General features: G+C 41.1%; 1 protein-coding gene across 1 annotated transcript in view; it reads right to left on the bottom strand.

Moving 5' to 3' along the window:
• The window catches only part of EGFR (epidermal growth factor receptor), a gene marked incomplete at its 3' end in the record, with an annotated part of 42,044 nt that overhangs the window by 6,530 nt on the left and 14,903 nt on the right, over window positions 1–20,611 (bottom strand). Inside the window, exons 13-19 of the mRNA XM_084281284.1 lie at window positions 19,625–19,724; window positions 17,569–17,726; window positions 11,918–11,953; window positions 10,333–10,474; window positions 8,451–8,573; window positions 7,613–7,711; window positions 3,156–3,341 (exon numbers count right to left, since the gene is read on the bottom strand). Coding sequence (XP_084137410.1) covers window positions 3,156–3,341; window positions 7,613–7,711; window positions 8,451–8,573; window positions 10,333–10,474; window positions 11,918–11,953; window positions 17,569–17,726; window positions 19,625–19,724 — 844 coding nt within the window. The remainder of the gene's footprint in view (window positions 1–3,155; window positions 3,342–7,612; window positions 7,712–8,450; window positions 8,574–10,332; window positions 10,475–11,917; window positions 11,954–17,568; window positions 17,727–19,624; window positions 19,725–20,611) is intronic.

The raw sequence follows: 20,611 nt of genomic DNA, 5'->3' as shown, positions 1-20,611 counted from the left end.
GTCATAGAGAAAAAAAGGATGGCAGCAGGTATAGCAGGGGTTCTTCTAGAATTTAGTTCAAGACACAAAATCAGGATAGCACTGGCAAATGAGTGGGCAAACCCATTTTTCAGCTGTGCTTGTGCAACCTTGGTGACCCCAGGATAGTGTAGTACAGACAATAACTCTCATCTGCCCTGTGCACACAGGCCAACTTCATCGGGAGCACTTAGATGCAAATGGCCTGAGAGGAATGCAAGTAAAAATAAATTAATCATTCAATATTACCAGTTCTGTGCCTCATTACCATGTACTCTGCCTTCTCAATGCTAACAAATAGGCATATGCTGGAAAGGCGATAAAAGGGTAAAAAAAAAATAAAATAAAATTCTTTTTATGGCTGAGCTCAGAGTTGCATCTATTTTCAAGTTGTCTTTGAAAAGGCAAGTTCTTCCAGTTTCACTGCCTCCCATGATTAGACTGCATTCACCATAGTATACGTGCTGTTTTGGTACAACTTCTCTTGAGGAAGAATAGACTTTTCTCTGGAGTGACTGCAGATCTCTCAGAAGATAAAATGGCTAATTGTGCTGTTTTGACTTTCAAGGCATGAATCTAACATCTGCCTCTCTGACCACAGGGATTATTCTCTGTTCCCTCAACTCCAATCTCTTGGTGTATGGAATCAAAAGTTCACAATTTCTAAGTTTCCTGCAAGATCCTTTCTAAAAACCACAATTATTCCCAGTCGATATCTTTCTGCTGGCAGTAGCTTATGTGCTTGTATTTTTATGAAGCGAGAATTAATAAAAAGTGCTTCTCGCCTACAAAATTAACACCAAAATGATCACTGTGATGTGATGACAGAGCATTGGAGGGAGTAATTCCTTTCCAGCCTCCACCCTCTTCCTAAGCCCACTGTTAACCTGGACCACCAGCGAATCCTCCGCTGCATTTTCTCAGCAGAACTTCACCCCTGCGCTAAGAGCTGCTCATGTTGCCAAAACAAACCACCCAAACAAACTGGCACAATGCCACCAAGAGTATGCATTTAATTATACAAATATATCCTTAATGAGCAGAGCTCTTGAAACAAAAAAATCTTGAGCTGCCGACATAAAACAGACTATCTTAAAAAAAATCACATAATCTCGCCTCAGTAGAGCAAAAAATTTCCTGCCAAACATGTATTTCTGCAGAGACTTATTAGGACTCAAAGCTGCTGAAAAGCAGAATATCAGTTTTGCACTCAGCTATTTAAGATGCTGATAGCCAAAAGACTTGTACACATGGATAACCATACACTGGAGACGTTGAACTGCTCATGCAGAAAGTGCAGCAGATCTATAATTTTGTGCAGGCCTGGGATTCAAGCTATTTTCATCATTAAGGATGAGACTAATGTGTTCAGTTACTTCACAGTGTTTTTACACATGGTGTGTATATACTCTGTCATAACATTTTGTCTGAATGACATGGCTGTGTACCTCAGTGAAAGATGATGTTTGCAAAAAATACAAAGAGAAATTATTTCAAAGCTGTGAAAACAGAAACAAAAACCTTCACAGTGGACTTGCCTCCCTGCTGGGTAGTTTCCAGACACAAATATCCTTGCTACAATTTTTCTCCTTCCCAAAAAAGTACATTTTAAAGAGTCAGAGAAAGTCAAAATATCAGGCTTGACTTTATCAGATTAGTAACACCAGACTCATTGGTGGGAAAAAGCCATGCATGAGATTTATGAGGGCTTTGAGGAGAACTTCAGTACAGAGCGACACAAAGGAGCGTGCTGAAGGTCAAGCAGCACTGGAGAGGGTGGAGGTTGCTATGGGTGAACGTTGAACCGATGTGAAAAAAAATCAAACAGAAGCTAACAATTGTGAATGGCAACATTTCGGGCAAGTGCACAACAAATGTGATGCCCTGAGGATTGATTTGGGGACTGATTTTGCCACCTTAAAAAGCAATGAGGAGGAAGAGAAAAAGGAGGAAAATGTGGCCTCCAGCTCATCCTCCAAAGCGAGTGAGACCTAGACAGTACAGTAATTGATTTCAAACGAGAGAGCAAAATAGTCAGAATAACAGCAGTTCACATCCCGGGTGGATGCATAAATTAAAATTCATTTGCTGAGGAATGTGCTGTAAGAAGTACACACACCGAGATGAAAAATGTGCTCTGTATACTTTTGGTGGATATGTTTCTGAGGTCCTCAGCATGTTTCCTGAAAGCAAACCACAGCCAGGAGAGCCTGAGATGTATACAAGGTCTCAAGGGACCGATAAGGCTGTAAGTATGTGGTTAACTTCAGGACCGGAGTTACTGAAATAAGCAGCAGTTGAGCACTTGGGCTTTGCAAACAGTGCTCACGTACAACAAATGTCATACAAACTGCAGCTATTGTTTTTTCTCCATTCTTCCTAACCTAACAATCTTCTAAACGCAGCATCTTGCCGCTAAAGGCTAGAGGCTGTACTTCTGTCTCCTTCGTTACACCTCTCTTTGGCTCTGTTGCTGAGTTTAGCACAAGCAGGCAGCCAGTGCTGGGTGTGATAATGATGCTTTTATTTGGCAACATGGCCCTTGCAATCAGATTACATGCACCAACTCAGTGCATATAAATTGCAGAGCAGACTTGGCGTGCCTGAATGTCTTTTGGTCACACACAGCCTACACTACAGCTGAGCTGGTATTTATTAATCAGCAGTTTCGATCCCCAGACCACAGAGATTACAGCCTGAAAAATCAGAGTAATTCTCAGTGTCATATTTAACATCAGTGTTTGCCCTGTGGCACAGGCCAAAGAAATCCAGTAACTGAGGCAGCATTTTGGTTTCAGAATTGCCAAATTCTATTCCCTTCTCTGCCGCAGCTTCATTGCATCACCATCATTTCATTACTGGGTGTTTGGTTTGGACATAAATGCACTGGTGACAATATTACACTGCCTGGGAGCAATTTGAAGAGATGATGAGGTTTGCACAGCAGCTCAGAGATGGTAGATTGCTGAAAACAAAGCAAGAGCTTAATGTTGTCCATAAGGTTTCTAGGAACCATGGGGTGTGGTGGAATATGGAGACTTACACGGACAGGTAAGGGAACAAACACGACATGTTGCCAGATCACCAGGCTGCAGTCTGAGTCCTAGCTGCCCCTGGAGGTGTGCTGGTCAGCTTACCTTGGCAATTTGCACACACCAGTTGAGAAGGTACTGGGAGCCGATGTTGTCTTTGTGCTCTCGGATGTAATCGAGGAGGCAGCCGTAAGGCATAAGCTGGGTGATCAGTTGCACAGTGGAAGTCAGGCAGATTCCCAGCAGGCGGCACACATGAGGATTGTCAACACTAGCCATCACATAAGCTTCCTGAGAAGAAAGAATGGAAGAAAGTGATGTGAAACACTCCCTTCTGCGTGACAGAAATATTTAGAGGCAGTATAAAACAAGTTTGTCGTTCAAGAGGTTGCTAAAATACTACATGCAAACTACATGCTGCCTATCAGATACAAAAGTATTGCTTCCGACTCTGTGGACCAAGTGTTTTCCATGCAGTGTTAGGTCTAGATTTTGAACACTTGGATCATCACTGAGATGCAGGAGAAGAGACAGTCTCCTGCTACCGGTACACCAAGCAAACACTGGACATCAAGTCCTGGGGACAACGCTCACAGACCTAAGAAGAATTAAAAAATCGATCACCAGCTGGAACCTGATGGAAGTTCAGGGAACTGGCATTTAGTCTGGAGAAGAGGAGGCTCAGGGGAGCTGGGGGTCAGCCTCTTCTTGCAGATAACTAGGGATAGGACTAGAGGGAATAGCCTCAAGTTATGCCAGGGGAGGTTCAGGTTGGAAATTAGGAGACATTTTTTCTTAGAAAGTTTGGTTATGTGTTGGAACAGGTTGCCCAGGGAGGTGGTGGAGTCACTGTCCCTGGGGATGTTCAATGAAAGGCTGGACATGGTGCTTAGGGACATGGTTTAGTGGGTGATATTGGTGGTAGGGGGATGGTTGGACCAGATAACCTTGGAGGTCTTTTCCAACCTTAATGATTCTATGATTCTGTGATTTTAAACATCTAACTGCAAGGGCAACAAAAGCTGTGAATGTGTCATATGGCTTTTTCCCTCCACAAATATTTTCACAAATATGACTGGAAACCAGCAGTTTGGAGACTTCTGCACTTCTGTCAAGGCTAGTACTAACCCAGAAAGTCAAAAGTTGTCAGCTAGGATGGGACTGACAGCTTTACTTTTTAAGAAACAAGACCTTTTTGTCCATGTTTTTCTTTAGTCCATGTCAAACCAAACAAGTTAATAAGCAGGTCACCTCTTTAGAAACCTGAATACATCTTACTTTAAGCAACACTGGTGAAAATATTGTCCCCAACTGGAAAAAAAAATATTTTAGACACATATAGCAATGTGATATCAAGAAGGTATTTATAAATTTCATTAAAAACCTATAATATAGCCTTTGGCCTGCTGGAATTTGGAGTTTGAGTTTCATAAATGTATGAAAAAACTCTTCTTTCAAGCCTGGGTTCATCCTATGTAGCTTTAGGTACCTGTGAAAGGTACTCAAGTACCTCCTCTTTGCACTTTCCGCAGTTAAGAGGTTGGTGCCTCTCTCTTCAGAGGCTGGTGCAGTGTAACAGGGTCACATTAAAGCCCCACACTTCATGGGTTCTGTATGCAAAAATTACTTATAGATTTAAATTAGATATTTATATTTGTATTGACGTCCTCTGTCAAGTTGAAAGAATGAATTCCAATAGGGAAAAAAATAGAGCTGAAGTTTTTATTTGTTTGTTTGTTTTTACTACTTTGTGTTCAATTTACATTATTTTAGTTTTAGAAACTTTAAATCCCTTTGATTGAAAACTGACACAATGGGAAATACATGGGAAATTTTTCATGCATCTAACTTTTGTTCAGCATCATAACTCAGCATCTGGAGTGACACTAACTAATCATCCCTTGGCAATTGAGCATTAGATTAGCAGCCCACTAAAGCCTAAAATAATAGTCAAGGTACAGTTGAGGCAGGGAAAGAAGCAAATCTACACTTTCTAAGGGCTTAAGAAATGAAATACCATAACACTAAAGTCATCATCTAACAAGTTTTCCACAGATGTCACATAGTTGTATAGCTGGTAAGAACTATTATTAAACAAAGATATTACAGCAATGACGTTCAAGAAATAAACAACCCCAATTCTTAAGCAATATGTTCTGGCCCTGGAATTGTTACTTGACGTGCCAGCCTAAGCAAAACATGATGTAATGCAGTTTCTTCTGAGGTGCTAATACTGCATTTGGTTTCTTTGTTTCAGAGCCTGTGGGATGAGAGTGGCCTCCAGGCAGCCAGATTAAAAACGATCTCCATCAGAACTGGATAAGGGATCCCCAACCTCCTGCAGAATATGAGGTTATTGAAAAACAATCTTTTGTCAAGGAGAGCGGTGATTCTGTAGGATAGCTCAAGGAAAGATGAAAGAAGAATGTGATGCACTCTTCACCTACGTAGATATTTACAGCAGCATTTTCTAGAGAATCTTGTGAATCTGCTGTGCGATGCTCTGATGGAAACAGAGACCAAAATACACTAATCTTACTAGGCTTCAAAACCCAGCAGTTGTACCGATGAAGGGCGTCTGTTCTTTGCGCTGTTTCCTTTTGGGATTCAGACCCATATTGTATTAATCTCAGCAGGGGCAAAAAAAAAAAAAAAATCTGCAGACTCAGAGCTGTTCTTCTCCCTGCCCATCTGCTGTGCAGCCCTTACGGGGCTGACCTGGAGGCTAAGAACGGGGAAGCTGAAGGTGCAGGGTGGGTGTATGGCCACACAGCTTTTGGAGAGCTTCCAGGTGCTGACGCTGCCTATTGCTTTTGGTATCTCAAAGTGAAACAGGCCACCGCCTCCTCTCAGGGAGCAGAAGGGAACTATTGTCCGTCCAGGGTCCCTCTTAGTAGCCTAAGACATTAAAGTGGGCCTTTGTTTCAACTGTTTATCTTGGAAATCTCTGCTGTATGCTCTGACCTGCTCCAAGTATGCTTGGTATTCAACAACAATCTTCTGAATTAGCCCTACCCTAATAAAGTCAGCAAGCGCTCGCCTGGATAATACGAACTAAAGCTGCTGTGCTTGTTCAATGCCTAGCGTGTTTCTGTAAGAGGAATCACCTTTAATTGGACATTATTATCTCTGAGGTTTCAGTGACCTTAAAAAGCTGGATGTGTAGCAAAAGGAGAGGAGCTTTTGGAGTCATCCCTCTGACTTCTTTCACCTGTATTTTTTTTTTTCCCTGAAATACAGAATGAATTCTACCAACCATATCATCTAAAAAATGAACAGGACTGAAAAAAGCAAGAGCTTTTTGTTAAGCAACCTAATTCAATGGAAGAGAAAAGATAATGTGGGGATGCTATACAGAAATTAAGTGCTTTGATATCGCTGCAGAGCACGCAGTCCATGCATCTACTGTCCTGTCATCAGGATATCTTGCTCTGCTGAAGGCAGGATGCAGTACCGTAGGGTTATTAATTAGCCCCTCCTCCAGTAAACTGGGATTTAATGCAGTTCAGTGCAAAGCATCCTTTGTGAAGACTGTTCTATGCTCTGTATCACTGTGAAGAGTGGAATGAAAGGTTGTGCTGGAGCAGTGACCAGGGAGACCATGCGGGTTTGCGACCCAGTGAAGGGTGACACTTGTCTCGGGGCAAAGGGTGTTTGTAAACATGCACCACATGGCCCATCATTAACTAAAATCAGGATTGATATTGCTTCATGTCTTGGACCATCTATTCTGCTGCAATACACAATCTGTTAAAGTAGAATAACATGTTGGAGTAATGCTGTTTATTCAGGGTGATCAGAAAATCCCGGTGTGTTTCATTATCATCAGTAGCACAGGTAGTGGTTTGTTCACAGTTGATCATACTGATGCTTTCTGGTCTATGCTTGTTAACATCTTCCCCAGCTTGAACCACTTGAGACAAGCCTTTCTATCTGAGTTGCCATTTGCTGTCCAAAGCTGGATTTTTATTTATTTATTTTAAAAATAATTTTCCTGTTAAAGTGGTTAACTTCCTAACCAAAAAGAAAAAAAAATCCACACAGACTTGCCCATGGCAGAAGGATTCCTGTGTTTAATTTAATGGTGCCATCACTTTCAAGTGGATTTATATTTAATTTAATACTATATAACTTTAATACTATGTAACTGAGCAACTAGCTTATGACAATCTGCAATGTCAGACATGTTTTTAATGTTCTTATTTGTACTGTCATAATGACAATGAATGACAAAATTCAAGGCCAGAGACATGAGAATAAAGAAAATGGGCTTAGCTGTAAATGTGTGTTTTGTATGGTTCTGCCCTCCCCTTATGTGCCAGTTCCTATCCCATGAGTTTAACATCAGTGATCAACTGCAAGCAAGGCCTTCATGGAAGACACAAAAACATTTGCCAGGCAATTGAATTATGGATGCAAATCAGCATAGTAGTTCTATATGAAGAATTCAGTTTGGGATGTTAAATATTTCTTGCCACCCAAAGTCCTGAAATGCCTTTAGCTGTTATAGAGGGAAATCCACAGACCACTGTCACCTTGGCAAAACAAACATGAAAACTTACATCAAGTATTTCCTTGTTGGCTTTTGGTGATGTAGCTTCTCTCAACTCTTTAATAGCAACAGGTATTTTAACCTTTTCCCCTTCTGGGATCCAAAGTCCCTATCAAAAAAAAGCACAAAGAATTACTCAGTCTCATATCTAACAGGTTAATTTTCACAATTACATATACATTTTACATCTTCTGAGAAGACATAAATATTTGGAGCAATGGCAAACAACAAAAATTTGGCAAGCAACATGTAAAAATCATTGTGTCATGTTGGTGTTAAGAGAATCCTGTCAATTGAATAGTATTTTCCTTTCTGTCACCTCTACCATACTTTTTTGAAAAAAAGACGTATTCATTACCGGTATAAATAGAGCGAGACATGCATGAAGAGCAACTTACATGGATAGGAATCTAATTAATTAGCACATCATGGCAACTGCATATGCAAAATCTTGCCAATTCCAATTTATAAATCATGGGATGAAATGAATTGGGATGTTTTCTTATGCAACAAGATGGCACCTATCCTGTACAAATAATCCAGCCCTAAACATACACAGTGACAGCTAGGTTTTTGTCTAACTGGTTCAGCGCTCTACATCTGTAGTGTCAGGAGGTCATTTAGCTGGGAGGTGAACCATGTGGAGCCATGAGGAAGCTCTGCTGCAGCACCTAGTGATGTAGGTGCCTGTTTTCAAAGGTCAGTGTGGTTTGTACCCCAAAGGTCTCAGCCACAGATGGAAGTCTGCTTCAGAAATAGACCTTTTAGCTCCCAGTTCATGCTTTTTTTGGGTGACTTTTGCATGTGGGAACAAGACAAAGAGGGAAGGAGAAACATCATAATCTTACCTTATAAACAGTGCCAAAAGCTCCGGAGCCTAAAACTTTGACCTTTTTAAATTCTGTTTCCTTTAAAATTCTCAGATGGGCCTGGTTTGGTGCCTCCCCACTGGGTGTCAGTGGTTCAACAAGCTGGTGCATACAGAAAAACAAGGCTTTAGAAGGACATACAGGCTGGGAGGACAGCAAGCAGCAAACTTTGTTGGGGGGAAATAAATCCTTAATTTAAAATAATGAACATTTTATTCCACGTGAAGTTTATGTGAGGATAGCTCCACTCTGACTTACAGCAATAAATATCTGGAGTTGATCCAAATTTCAGAGGTAAAATCAATCAAAACCAAGCTCCATGGAACCACTTCTGTCCCATGAAATTGCACAGTATGGCAACTGCCATTTTGAAGGAAAATGAAGGAATACTACTGTTCAAATGAAGATTTAGACATCAAAGACTTAAAACACATGGCATGAAGAACGGTGCAATTACCACAGATCTTAAATAAGATTAATTTTTTGAACTTGCAAATAAATTATAAAAATGTTTTAAATAATGTGCAAGAATCACCTGTAACATTTCAGGTTTAATCTTGTTTAATTAGATGAAATTCCCATGGTACTGGAGGTGGCTCTCCCAGACCACAGCACCAGGTTTACAAACAACAACTTAAACTGTGAGCACAATTCTTTCATCAATGCAAAAGGTAATGTTGAATTGACTGTTGATGTTTTAAAAATTTGATCTAAGCCTTATTGCAAACAGAAGTAATGCCCTCCAAACAGAGATATTTAACACTTTTTTTTTTTTTTTTTTTTTTAAATATAAGTCAGCTTTTTCCCTTTACTGATTTCCTTTTTCCTTTCCTTTGAATAAAACTATATTTAGGTAGATACAATCGTTTTTAGTGGACCAGTGACCTTTCTGTTGTGATGAAATATCCTAATTTTGTGGAGTCCAGAGGCTAAAATACAAGGTAAGCACAAACTGAACTCTGTTATTAAAACTGTAGAATAGAGCGGTAAGTAAAATATTATTAGGCAGCATACTGGAAAGCAGGACAGCTGTAAGGATTTTAGCAGTTTACTCTGCAAAGCCAGGGAGCACAGAAGGAAGCTGCAATTATACTTTTAGCAGAATACCAAATACAATTTGCTACTTATTTACCAAGATCAGACTGGCAAGAGAAGGAGACTAATCGTGAAAGAACATCTTTAAATTGAGGATAATGAATTTTGTAATTTCATATGTGAGGAACCCAGAGGGTAATGTTGTAATGCACATGAAACCTACACCGTGCAAAAAACAAAGCACTGTAGAAACCTCACTCATGCCCAACAGGGTAAACCACTCACTTTGATGTCTTAGTGTTTTTTGTGTGTTAAAAACAAAAAAAAGACCAGACACAAACACTTCCTTCATCCCTTTCCCTGCTCTCCTTTCTCATTTTTCTTATGAGGATCAGACTTACATCTGATCAAGCGGGTAACATTTTCAACAGTATCCAATTTGCTACTAGGCTTGTCTGGAGGGAGAAAGGTTTCAGTGCTAAGGGTCTAGGTGGCAAGGTAGCATGGATCAGCAAACACATTACACCTCACCTTAAGGCTTAGTCTTTTCCCCAATCTCAGTGATTGTCACTGGGATTTAGGCATCTAAATCCCCTAAAGCTTTGGAAAATTATATCCACAGGGATCAGACTTGAGATTAAGTGAGAAAGTGTTAAGTGCACGCTGCCTCTTTTCCAACGAGTGTGGCAGACGCCGTGTTAGTCAAGCCAAGAGCTTTTTCAGTTACAAAGCAGATCTGTGGTGCTTTAATCCTCTCGTTTGAGGAGGTCGGGACCCACTGCCCCAAATAAAGCAGCCAGCTCTGAGATGCAACTGTGGCACTCACCTCCCTCTCCTGCAGCAGCCTGCGCAGGGTCCGCTTCCTCACGATGTGGCGCCGCCGCAAGTACAGGCCGATGCCCAAGCCAACTACAACCAGGCAGAGGAGCCCTCCGACAACGCCGGCTGCGATGGATGGGATTTTGGAGCTGCAACACAATACGGGATGCGGAAAGAGAAAAAAAAATGCTTAGGTGTATGATTAAAAAACAAAACAAAACAAAAAAACACAATTAACCTAGAGGGGCTGCATGTAGCCTCAGGTTTTGACCAAACATATTGTCTGCACACTTCCTTAAACCTATTTGATATTTCACGTCTCTTGAGTCTCAATATTTTTAAGTTCCTCACCCCAGTGATTGTGTTTATTGTTTTCTTCTTCAAGGAAAACTGAAAAATCAAAACAACTGAGCTGAGATGAGACCATCCGGACTTTTACTGTGCTTGGCAGTGCAGCTTTCTCCTCCACTGCTCCGTCACCTCCTCCTCCTTCTGCATGTCATTTCTGCACAGCCTTCTGCATTTATCATTTCTGTGACATTTGCTTTGCTGGGTTTGTACTTTTGTTCCAGATTTGCAAGGCCCCCGCTTATTACATCAAGGCACTTTTGTTTCTCTTTGAAAATTATGGAGAAAAGGCTCTCCATATAGATGACGCATCGACAACTTTGTACACACAAAGAGAAGGTGATATTAAGAAGGAATACACAGTTGGGATACTGGCAATGAAGCTGTTGACAGCTCACCATTATGACAGGATGCGTGGTTTACGATGTTCTTGAAATCACTGGCCCTTCTACCCCAGTACAAAATGTCTGAGGCTGGGTAATGTGTGAACTGTCTGTGTGTACTGATTCCTGCCTGTTTATTGGTCTGGTTGGTTTCAAACTTAAATTGAAAAGAAAAACCTGTTTTCCAAGGTTGTCTTTTGGACTGTACTTGGAGATCCAACACAGCTCTTTATAAGCTGCCCCAGGGGTTACTATTAAATAAAGTCACTTTTTAACAGTTCTTCTAGGCTGATTTTGTCTTTCCATAGTCTTAGTGGCTAGAAACTAAATCCCTCTTAGTCAGAGAAACATGCTGACTTGTTGCATGTTCTTAAGCAAACCATGAGGCCAAACAATGCAAAATAAGATCTTGTGTGAAGAATGAATGCCCATCTATGCATTGAGAGGTTTGAGATACAGAAATTGCTGGGCTGGAAAAGCCCCTAGGGGCCTGCAATTAATTCCCTGTAATGCAGATAACCATATCAATCCTAAACATCTCTCTTTCCACCTCTAGATCATTATTCTTTTGTTTTCCAGCTCCTCCTTTTGTTCTCAAGTAACAGAACCCAGGTCTCACCTTGACCTTCTTTTTGACAAGCTAAGCAGAACAAGGTTTTGGAGTCTCATGCTAGTAGGAAATTTCTCAATTATTTAGTCATTTTTATAGAGCCTGCCCTAATCTGTCACTTCTCCCTACATATCTCCCTACATATTCTTTACAGAATGTTAGTCCCAGTGTTGCAGTGTCCAGCACAGAAATGTAAACACACATGCATTCTTTCCAGCTCTGTCATTAATTGTATCAGATGAAATACTCACCCATTTGGACAGCCTTCAAGACCTGGTCCTTTGCACCTGTAAAAACAAATGAATGTTACAAACATATTAGCTCTGGCATACCTACTGCTATAACTCCAGCTAAGAGTGCTACTGATGAAAACTTTGTGTTTCAGAGCAGTTCAAGGTATTCATAATGATCATGCACTCTATTAAATATCAGTCAACTGCTTTGCTCCAGAAGCTTTTACACAGAGGCATAGTTATGCTATGGACTCATTATAAAGAGTACTTTAAAACAGCATTCTGTGATGTGTTAGAATGGAGAGAGGACATAGATACACAGAATAAAAATGGACCTAGAGTCTCTGAATCTATGAAAATACATCTGTGCTTCCTACATGTGCTGTCCTATCCATGCAGCTCAGTCAAACTGAGGCTGCACAAAATATCTGGCCACAGAGGCAGCTGTGGGGTGGCCAGCGTGCTATCAGCCAGCACACTGGCTCTGCGTGGACGTTTGTATTAGCATAGAAGCTCAGGGCTGACTGTGGAGGAAGACAGGAGCAGCCTCTCCCCTATCCAAGGGCAGAAAGCTATATGGAAACACACTGCTGCAGATCCTCCTGCATAATCCATGTTTCCTGAGAAGCAAAAGATTACAATTTCCAGACTTCCTATTGCAAAGGAAAACGTCAGTAGCAGATACATGGTCCCAACAGAAAACAGCATTTCACAATCCTTGCTTTGGCTAAAGTGTTTTCTCATGTGTCTGTTGTATTTTTCTTTCACAATCGAAGATCTCATGCCACTGGCAATGTAAACAGGCATGACAGTTACCCAGAGAGACAGAAACTCTACTAGCAAGTCATTCTCCCTCCATTTAAAATGCTCCAAATTAATTTTGGCAGCCCGATGCAAAAAACAGCACAGATGAAAACACATTCACTTGATGGTCTAGTGGGCATGAGAAGCACCATGCATTCCTAAGTGCTACTGGGCTACAAGATGTATGCTCTTCATGGAATTGTGGTCTTTGTGGTGCCTACCAAGGAAGGAGAGCATTACAGAGGGGATTACATCACCACTGAAAAACAGAGCACAGCAAAGAGAAAAGTCCAGTTTGTGGTATCCGCTCCCTGTGCTGACTCGAAGAAGGTGCATCATCCCAAAGCAACGCCAGAGGAGGTCAAGCAGGGGGTAAGGAGTGAACCCATGCCAGGAAAAGTGCTCTGAGTTCCCTCTTGCTGGGAGGAGGAAACAAAAATTTCAAGATGGCAGGTGGGGCTGAAGATTTTATCTCACAGCTTGATCGTAGGTCTGGAGGAGGAAGAGGGGAAGCAACCACTCATTTTATTGCATTTTTGTTTATTTGTTTGGTTTCATTACTCTGATCTTCCCCCGTGTATTTGCCTTGTTTCAGGGCCAACACAGTGCTCCAAGGCCCAGCATCTGGAAGGTCTTGTGAGTTCACTGGGCTCCCATGCAAGAATGTGCATCCTGGTGTCCTGGACATGCTGGAAGTACTGTGCACACTGGTTCCCGGATTCTGGGCACCCAGCTCTGTTAGCATTCTCTGTCTGCCTACAGTTTGTTTTGTTTGCTTGGTTGTGTAACTAAGCACAATGAGGCTGTACATGCAGAGCAGAACCACCAGCTTCCCTATGGTCACAGGAAACGTATCTCACTTTGCACCAGGCTCCTTTCTTTGGGCGCCTGAAAGAAAACTGATCTAGGACCCAAGACCTCATCCTATCACACTATATCAATCACATGCATAGGAATTTCTCTATGTTAATGCAACAAACCATATACAACTTCTCCTGATAACGGACATGAAATTAAAAATACATTATTCCAGAATGTGACTGGGTTCCCTCAGATTAACTCTTTCTAAAATTCTGTTTTTCGATGATACTTTATGATTGCAAAACCTCCATGAACTTCATAACAGCAAAAAAAGTTGTCTGAGGGGATACTATCCACAGTCTGAGGAATGACTGACCAGTTATTTTCCTAGACCAGAAAGTGGGAGGAGGAGAGGTGTAGATTTTCATCTGTACCCTTTCTTTTTTAAAAATTATTTCCCACACAAATCCATCAGTACCAAGTCTAGTGGGATAAAGTTAAAAGGTATTCGGGAAGAAAATGATGGATCAGCTTGTGCTTTTCAAATCCCATGTGATTTTCTGATTCATTTCACAAGTCAAAGAAGAAACAAAGCCTATGACAAATATCCATCCAAGACTAAATATAGCCATCTTTTTTACTGTGGAATTTTATGATGACACCCAGCATAAGTAACCCAGGTTTTATGGAATCTAAACAATCACTTTTTCCATCCTTGAATCATTTTTCTTCTGCTTACAGAAACTAAAATGAGAAATGTGACCTTGTGTTATAAACTGCCTCAAGATCTTATGGATGTATTGGATGGAATCTAGCAGTAGTTGTAGTCTCTGAAATATTTCTCTACTTATTGGAAAATTAGTGCTGTGTACAGTCCCTGAAACTATTACATCCTGAACTCAGCATTTCATCTGTCTACATAAATATTACTTGTCCCAGTGCAGACACAGCTATTTATTTCCCAAATCCATCAAGATTTTAACAACTTTCTCCTCGACCTATAGTTCCTAATTTGATGTAATACAGCCACGTTGCTATGATTTATGGCCTTTCAGAGGGGACTCATGCTTTAACAGCACAAGTCCTCAGTTACTTCACAGTCATAAAAGAAATGGAAAACCATTGGGTTTTTCAAAGCCTTACAAGAACTTTCTTCTGCCTGTTCTTTCTGATTAACCTTCAGAGCACGACAAAGGCATAGAATGTGTGCTGTGCTGCTGCAAGCTTCTCTCTCAGACCCCTGTCCACCTTCTCACCCACCTCTAAATTCCCACGGGGCATTAACAAGAAGAACAGTAAGACGTAATGTTGGTAGTGACTCTGGAGGCTGGACCCTTCAGCCAGTACTATTAACTATGGTTGTGGCACCTCTCTTTCTTGTTCTTCCACCCCACTGGCTGTGGCTGAATTTAATTCTTATACTCTGGGAGAGTCGCAAGGGAAAAACAGATCTCTCAACATGGAGCAAAATAATCAAGCTGGTGTGCTTCATTAGTTGCTGGAGGTATGAACTGGGTAATTTCAGGACTTTTGGGACATTTCTGTCTTTAATGGAGCATATTTTCTCAGCTGCACTACAAGCAGAGCAGAAAGAAGCTGGTGTAAAAAATCCCCAAGCAGTTATAGGGGAAATGGGGGAGAAGTCTTTTGGGCTGAACAGGAGAAAGCTACCTCCCTTCTGTTTTCTAATGAAAGCCAAACAAGCAACTCAGCAAAGAAAGTTAGGCTAGATGAGATTTGTCACAGCAATATAAAGGAGGTGATGCACTGCAAGTACTACAAAAGTTAAAACCCAAATTTGAGACAAAGTGCAGTTGGGGAGAGAGGTCCTGTTTACTTGCAGCTTCTTTGGATAAAGAAATTAGAGCCAGATCCTGGAAAACTGAACTTGTATGAATACTGAACTCAACACATGTAATAAAATTCTGTGCCTCTGTACATGATATTGGACAGGGACAGAAATAAAGAACTTGTTTCTTGTCATACAGAAATCGCTGAGACTGTGTTTTTTAAAGACGCAAAAACTTTGTGAGACAGATGTTTTCCACCCACTGCTGAACAGATCACATTCCCGCAGCACAAGGAGGGAAAGGCGTGAAGATGACTAAGTGGCATTACTGATTGATTGCCTTCATGGGGAAAATGCTGTGCTGGGCTGCACGTTCCCACATGGTGCCTCTGCCACTGGCTCCCTACCCATCAATGCCCTTGGTCTCAGAAGTCCCATCTGTAAAACAAAAATAGCAACACTACGTTCCTCCAGCTCTCTTAAGCCCATCAGAGGTACAGCCTATTTCTTCTGCCACATTCGGGCAGCAACTTGAGCATGTCCACCACGTAACTGTGGCAAACTTAGCCCAGCCCTTTCATGTAAATGATAAAATAGATACTACTTTTTTTTTCTTTTTTTTTTTTTTTTTTTTGTCTCCTGTGGTACATTCTTGGCTGCTAAAGCCAAGTAGGAATTGATGAGCTCTGCTCTGGGGACTTGTTTGTGCACAAAATGCAACTGCAAGTCTTGCAGTTACATTCCCGTCTGGCAGATTATTTTCCCTGAGTTTGTATTCATTAAAGTCTAGCATTTGATCCTGCTACCAAGGCCACCCAGTTGAAAGACTTGTTCAGATGTGGTTACTGGTTATGCTGATCCAGTAACTGGCCACATGGAAATCCAATATCCTTCTTATGAAGGATTTCTGCATGAAAATGTGGCCAGTTATAAGAATGATATTGGCTCACGGTGGCCAGTTTGTATCGGTAGAAACTGATGATCACAGGTATTGAGGTCATTAATAAAGATCAAAGCTATTAAGATCCCTTTTCAACTGAGTTAATCTCTTATTATAATTGTGATGGGAAGCTGCGATGAGCTTTGCCTGCAATTGTAACAAGACTCAGGGGTCACCGCTGTAAATCACGGCAAATACACTTTGCTGTTGCAGCTGCCATCTGAAAATAAGAGCACTGAGTTCCCTACGTCATAGCCTGAGAAGCACTAGGGAGGCCAGTTGCTTGCCCTCTTAGCCCTTCTCCTGTGGTCCGTGAAGGTGAGGACCTGGGCACTCTATTTTTTCATGACCAGACAGTTGACCTAGGTAAATATACAGTGGAATGATGGTTGGTCTGATTGTAGCTGGAGAACAAATGATGTTAAAACTTCTCTCTTGCAACACATACTATGGAAGGATTTTTGATTGAACAGATACTGCAGGTTACAGGTCAGATGTCTGTGAAGGAAAAGACACCAAACATGGGTTGTCTTTTGCTCTGAAAGCATTATAACGCAACAACCTAATCTGAAACCCCACACCTTACTGCGCATCCCGTGTCCTTTGCAGGTTGGAAACCGTCAGAGGACATGGGTGCAGCCTGGTCACTTACTGTCACGTAGGTAAAAGCCAGCTGAATTCACAGGTCATTAAAGGGGGCAGTTCAACCATTCCCCAAATGAGGACAAAAGCAGTATGTGCAGATTGGGTTTACTGTGATGCCCATTGATTAAAGCCACTCAGGAGGCAAGTGAAGCTTTAAACCAGACCACGTGGTACCATATTGAAAAAGAGAAAAAGAAAGAAAATCACTGTGGTATCCCACAGGGATTTCCCTTCAAAAAAATCAAAGGTGTTGAGAAAAATGGGTCCCAGGAACTCAGCATCCACCAGATGTCACTGATGTTCCTCCCCAAAACAGAGGACCCAGTACCCAGCCAGGTGGAAAAAAAGGAAAAATAACAAAAAAGGGCACTACTATTGGGTGAGTTCTGTAAAATTCCAGAAAGTTTCCTATCTAAATAAGCAAAAAAACCCAAAACTTTCTCAAATCCCCTAAAGCTTTTTTTTTTTTTTTTCAGCTGTGTAAAGAAGTGCCATTGAACTTTTTCTATTTACAAAGTCCACTGTACTCTGCGTAGTTTACCTGTGTATGCCTGACCTCTTTCACTTCCTGCTATATTTTGTTCTTGGTGCTTTGTAATAGGGGAGAAGTCAGGAAGGGAAAGAGCCTGATATGAGCCATTCCTTTGCTTTTTACTTTTTCTTCTCCATTCGGACCCAGGTTTTACTCACCCCCGTGTACAGTTTGGATGGCAGAGCTGGCAAACAGAGTTGGCATCTGCATACTTCCAGACGAGGGTATCGTTTTCACCCAGCACTCCTGCAGGGCAGGTTTTCACACAGTGGGGGCCATCTATAAAATGGGCACACTTCATGCAATGGTCTGGGCCCTGGAGAGAAACCAAGAGACAACTTGTTTGTGATGCCTTTATATTGGTCTATTCAGAAGGAAATGCAAAAGATAAATCTACATGCATTCGACGGCAGCAAGTTTTTAGCATCTTGTGGTTTTATTACCTAGCTACCTAAAAGCTTACAAGTATTTTCTCTTGTAGGATGAACTGTACAAAAAGCAGTACCTGATGTCTAAAGCTAATACTTCATTGAGTTTCCTCTGCCTGATGGGAAAGCTCACATTTTTCATTTAAAATGAGGAATAATTTAATGACACCCCGACAAGGCATAAGTTGAAAAGCAGAGGGCTAGGCTGTTTTCTGGTGCAGTCTACTATATTGAATGATTTAAAATGATGGAGCTAGGCCTCCTTATCCCTCCTAAAGTACTGGCCCCAAATCATTATTTTCCTGGTTTCTCAGCACAGCTTCCCTCCTCCATTTTCGAGAAGCACAGGAAATGGAGGCAACCCAAGGATGCCATGCATTTTCTACTTTGAATAGCAATTCATTTGTGCTTAAAGGCACTGCCTTTAGCCATTTTTGGCAGAACTATTTTTACTCAGACTGTAACAGCACCAGGAATACCGTAAATATTTTAGAGCAGGGAAACCAGCAGTTCTGGGTCAAATTCTATTACAGAAAGCAAACAAAAAAATTATACCATATCTACAGTGCTGGTTTCAGTGGGACTACAGTAAGACAAGTTATGTGAAGATTACTTTAATTACTGCAATGTCTAAGGGCCACTACAATGACTAATTAGTAGACGCTGGGCAAATGTGGAACAAGGGGTGGTCACTGCCCGAAGGAGCTTATGATGTTAACAACATCCTTTAGGCAATGGTGGTCTAAGCTGGAAGGGAGGATGGAAATACTTCACATTACTGAGCAGTGACTCCTCGGACTGATGGGCAAGGGTTGAACACTCAGTGGCTGCAGGAGATGGTATGATGCGTTTTAAAGAGTTGGACTAAGGAGCACAGAGTAGGATCTGTGATGGAAGCAGGAGATTCGATTTCAGTTAGCAAAAAGGTCTAACTGAGACAGTGGATGCATTAATGAGAATGAGAATTTTACAATTAAGATATGGGTTTAATCTGATTAAGAACAAATAATTTTTCACAGTTGCCAAACTGGACATTTCATGACATGAGAATATTCTAAAAATTAAAGAACAAAATTGAGGAAGATTCTGGATGCCTGGAAAGAGTATACTATATTGGCTTTTGAAGAAGGAGCTTTTGTAAGAACTTGGAAACTATAAGCATGTAAAATCCCATCATTTTGTTTTGATTACCTTTCTTTGATCTTAATTTACACCTGCAATTACTTTAACATTGGCTATATACTTTAAACTAGTTAGAGGAAGGAATGCAGTTTTAAGTAAAAATTGTTTCCTGAATATTGTCCAGAAAATATTTTTAATCACAATTTTATCATGGCTTTCCAAGTGAGAAAAGCTACTGTATTAATCCAGTATGTTAGCATTTTTTTCCTGTGAATAAGGATGTGTAATATTTTTTTCACGCCAACTTGGCTGTTCAATAACTACATGTTCCAAAAATGTTCACCACATTAGCATATCTTCACATATGTAAGTAATCCTTACTTTTTTTTTCTGTAAAAGGACATAAGAAAGAAAGGCCCTACAATGCCTGCGATTCTAGGGCTGTCTTGATTATGTACGTGGCAGGGGACACCAAAGAGAAATACATCCTGAAGTTCCCTCTCCTGGTTTTGTCTTCCTACCCCCAGATCTTGCCCTCTAATTCACCCCATCTCTGCCTGATCCTGGAGAAGGGTAAAAGGGAATTCAGGATTATGTCAACGAGGGGAATACATATGGGTGCACAGTCTTAGGTACAGGTTTGTTAAACTGAGTCTGCCCTTACAGGTCCAGTGCAGGTTGCGTTGTAAGCAGTGGAGTTCTGTACCAGGCACTCTGGGTGGCAGGGGAGGCATTTGGAGTCCCTTTCAAACTCTCGTGGCTCCCTGGAAAAAAAAAATAAAAAAGAGAAATCATAAAAACTCAGCTACTTCGTGAGTGATAAAATCTTGTCGTCTCTCCTCTTCCTGGCTTTTCCAGTTTAAGTCCATCAAGATGATTGTCCTGAGACAGAGGAGGTGCAGGGGAACCATCCTGGCCGGTGGCAGCAGCAGGGGCACTAGCTCAGCACAACAAGGGAGAGGTAAGGGAAAGGGAAATTTGGGTGACAGCAGAACACATGGCACTGTGGGCTGCATGCTACAAATTAGTTTACTTTCCGTTTTAAGCTAATGACACAGGATATTCTCAAAGATTTCCACGGGCTTTTAAACGGTAGTAATGCAAAGAGATCAGTAAAAACATTTCAAATGATTCCAAGGCTCCAAATAATAATTAGGAAAGTTAAACAGCAATGCACTGATAATTAAATTCATGCCCTCCCTACAACACACAATGAATCATTAAAATATGAAAGTTGGGAACAGATGGTTTCAATAGCAATAAAGCTGTTCCACTTCAAGTAATGGTGTTATTAATTAAAGTAAATCTACCCATCATACAACACAAAAAATGCCCAGATCTGCCCTTCGGGTCATAATAGCTGCTGGAGGGAATTCACTTATAAAAAAGACAGCTGCTGAATGGCAAGTTGCTAGACAAATACAAACATCATGGGCATCAGCACCCTGTCAAGTACTTGCTTAATACGAATGATTTTAAAAGCACAGCTTTGAGAGATTTATTAAGAAACAAAAGTAGAAGTGTTTACACCAACAAAATTATGATGGGAAAGCGTTTGTCTAATGCATGTTACTGAAGATCAGCATATTTTTTGGTCCTAGCCATGCCTTCCCTGCCCACATCACCTGCTGAACTGACTGAAAAAAACAGC

Source organism: Netta rufina, assembly GCF_964035555.1.
Source record: "Netta rufina genome assembly, chromosome: 2".
Lineage (NCBI taxonomy): Eukaryota > Metazoa > Chordata > Aves > Anseriformes > Anatidae > Netta > Netta rufina.
This window is presented reverse-complemented; position numbering and strand designations above follow the sequence as displayed.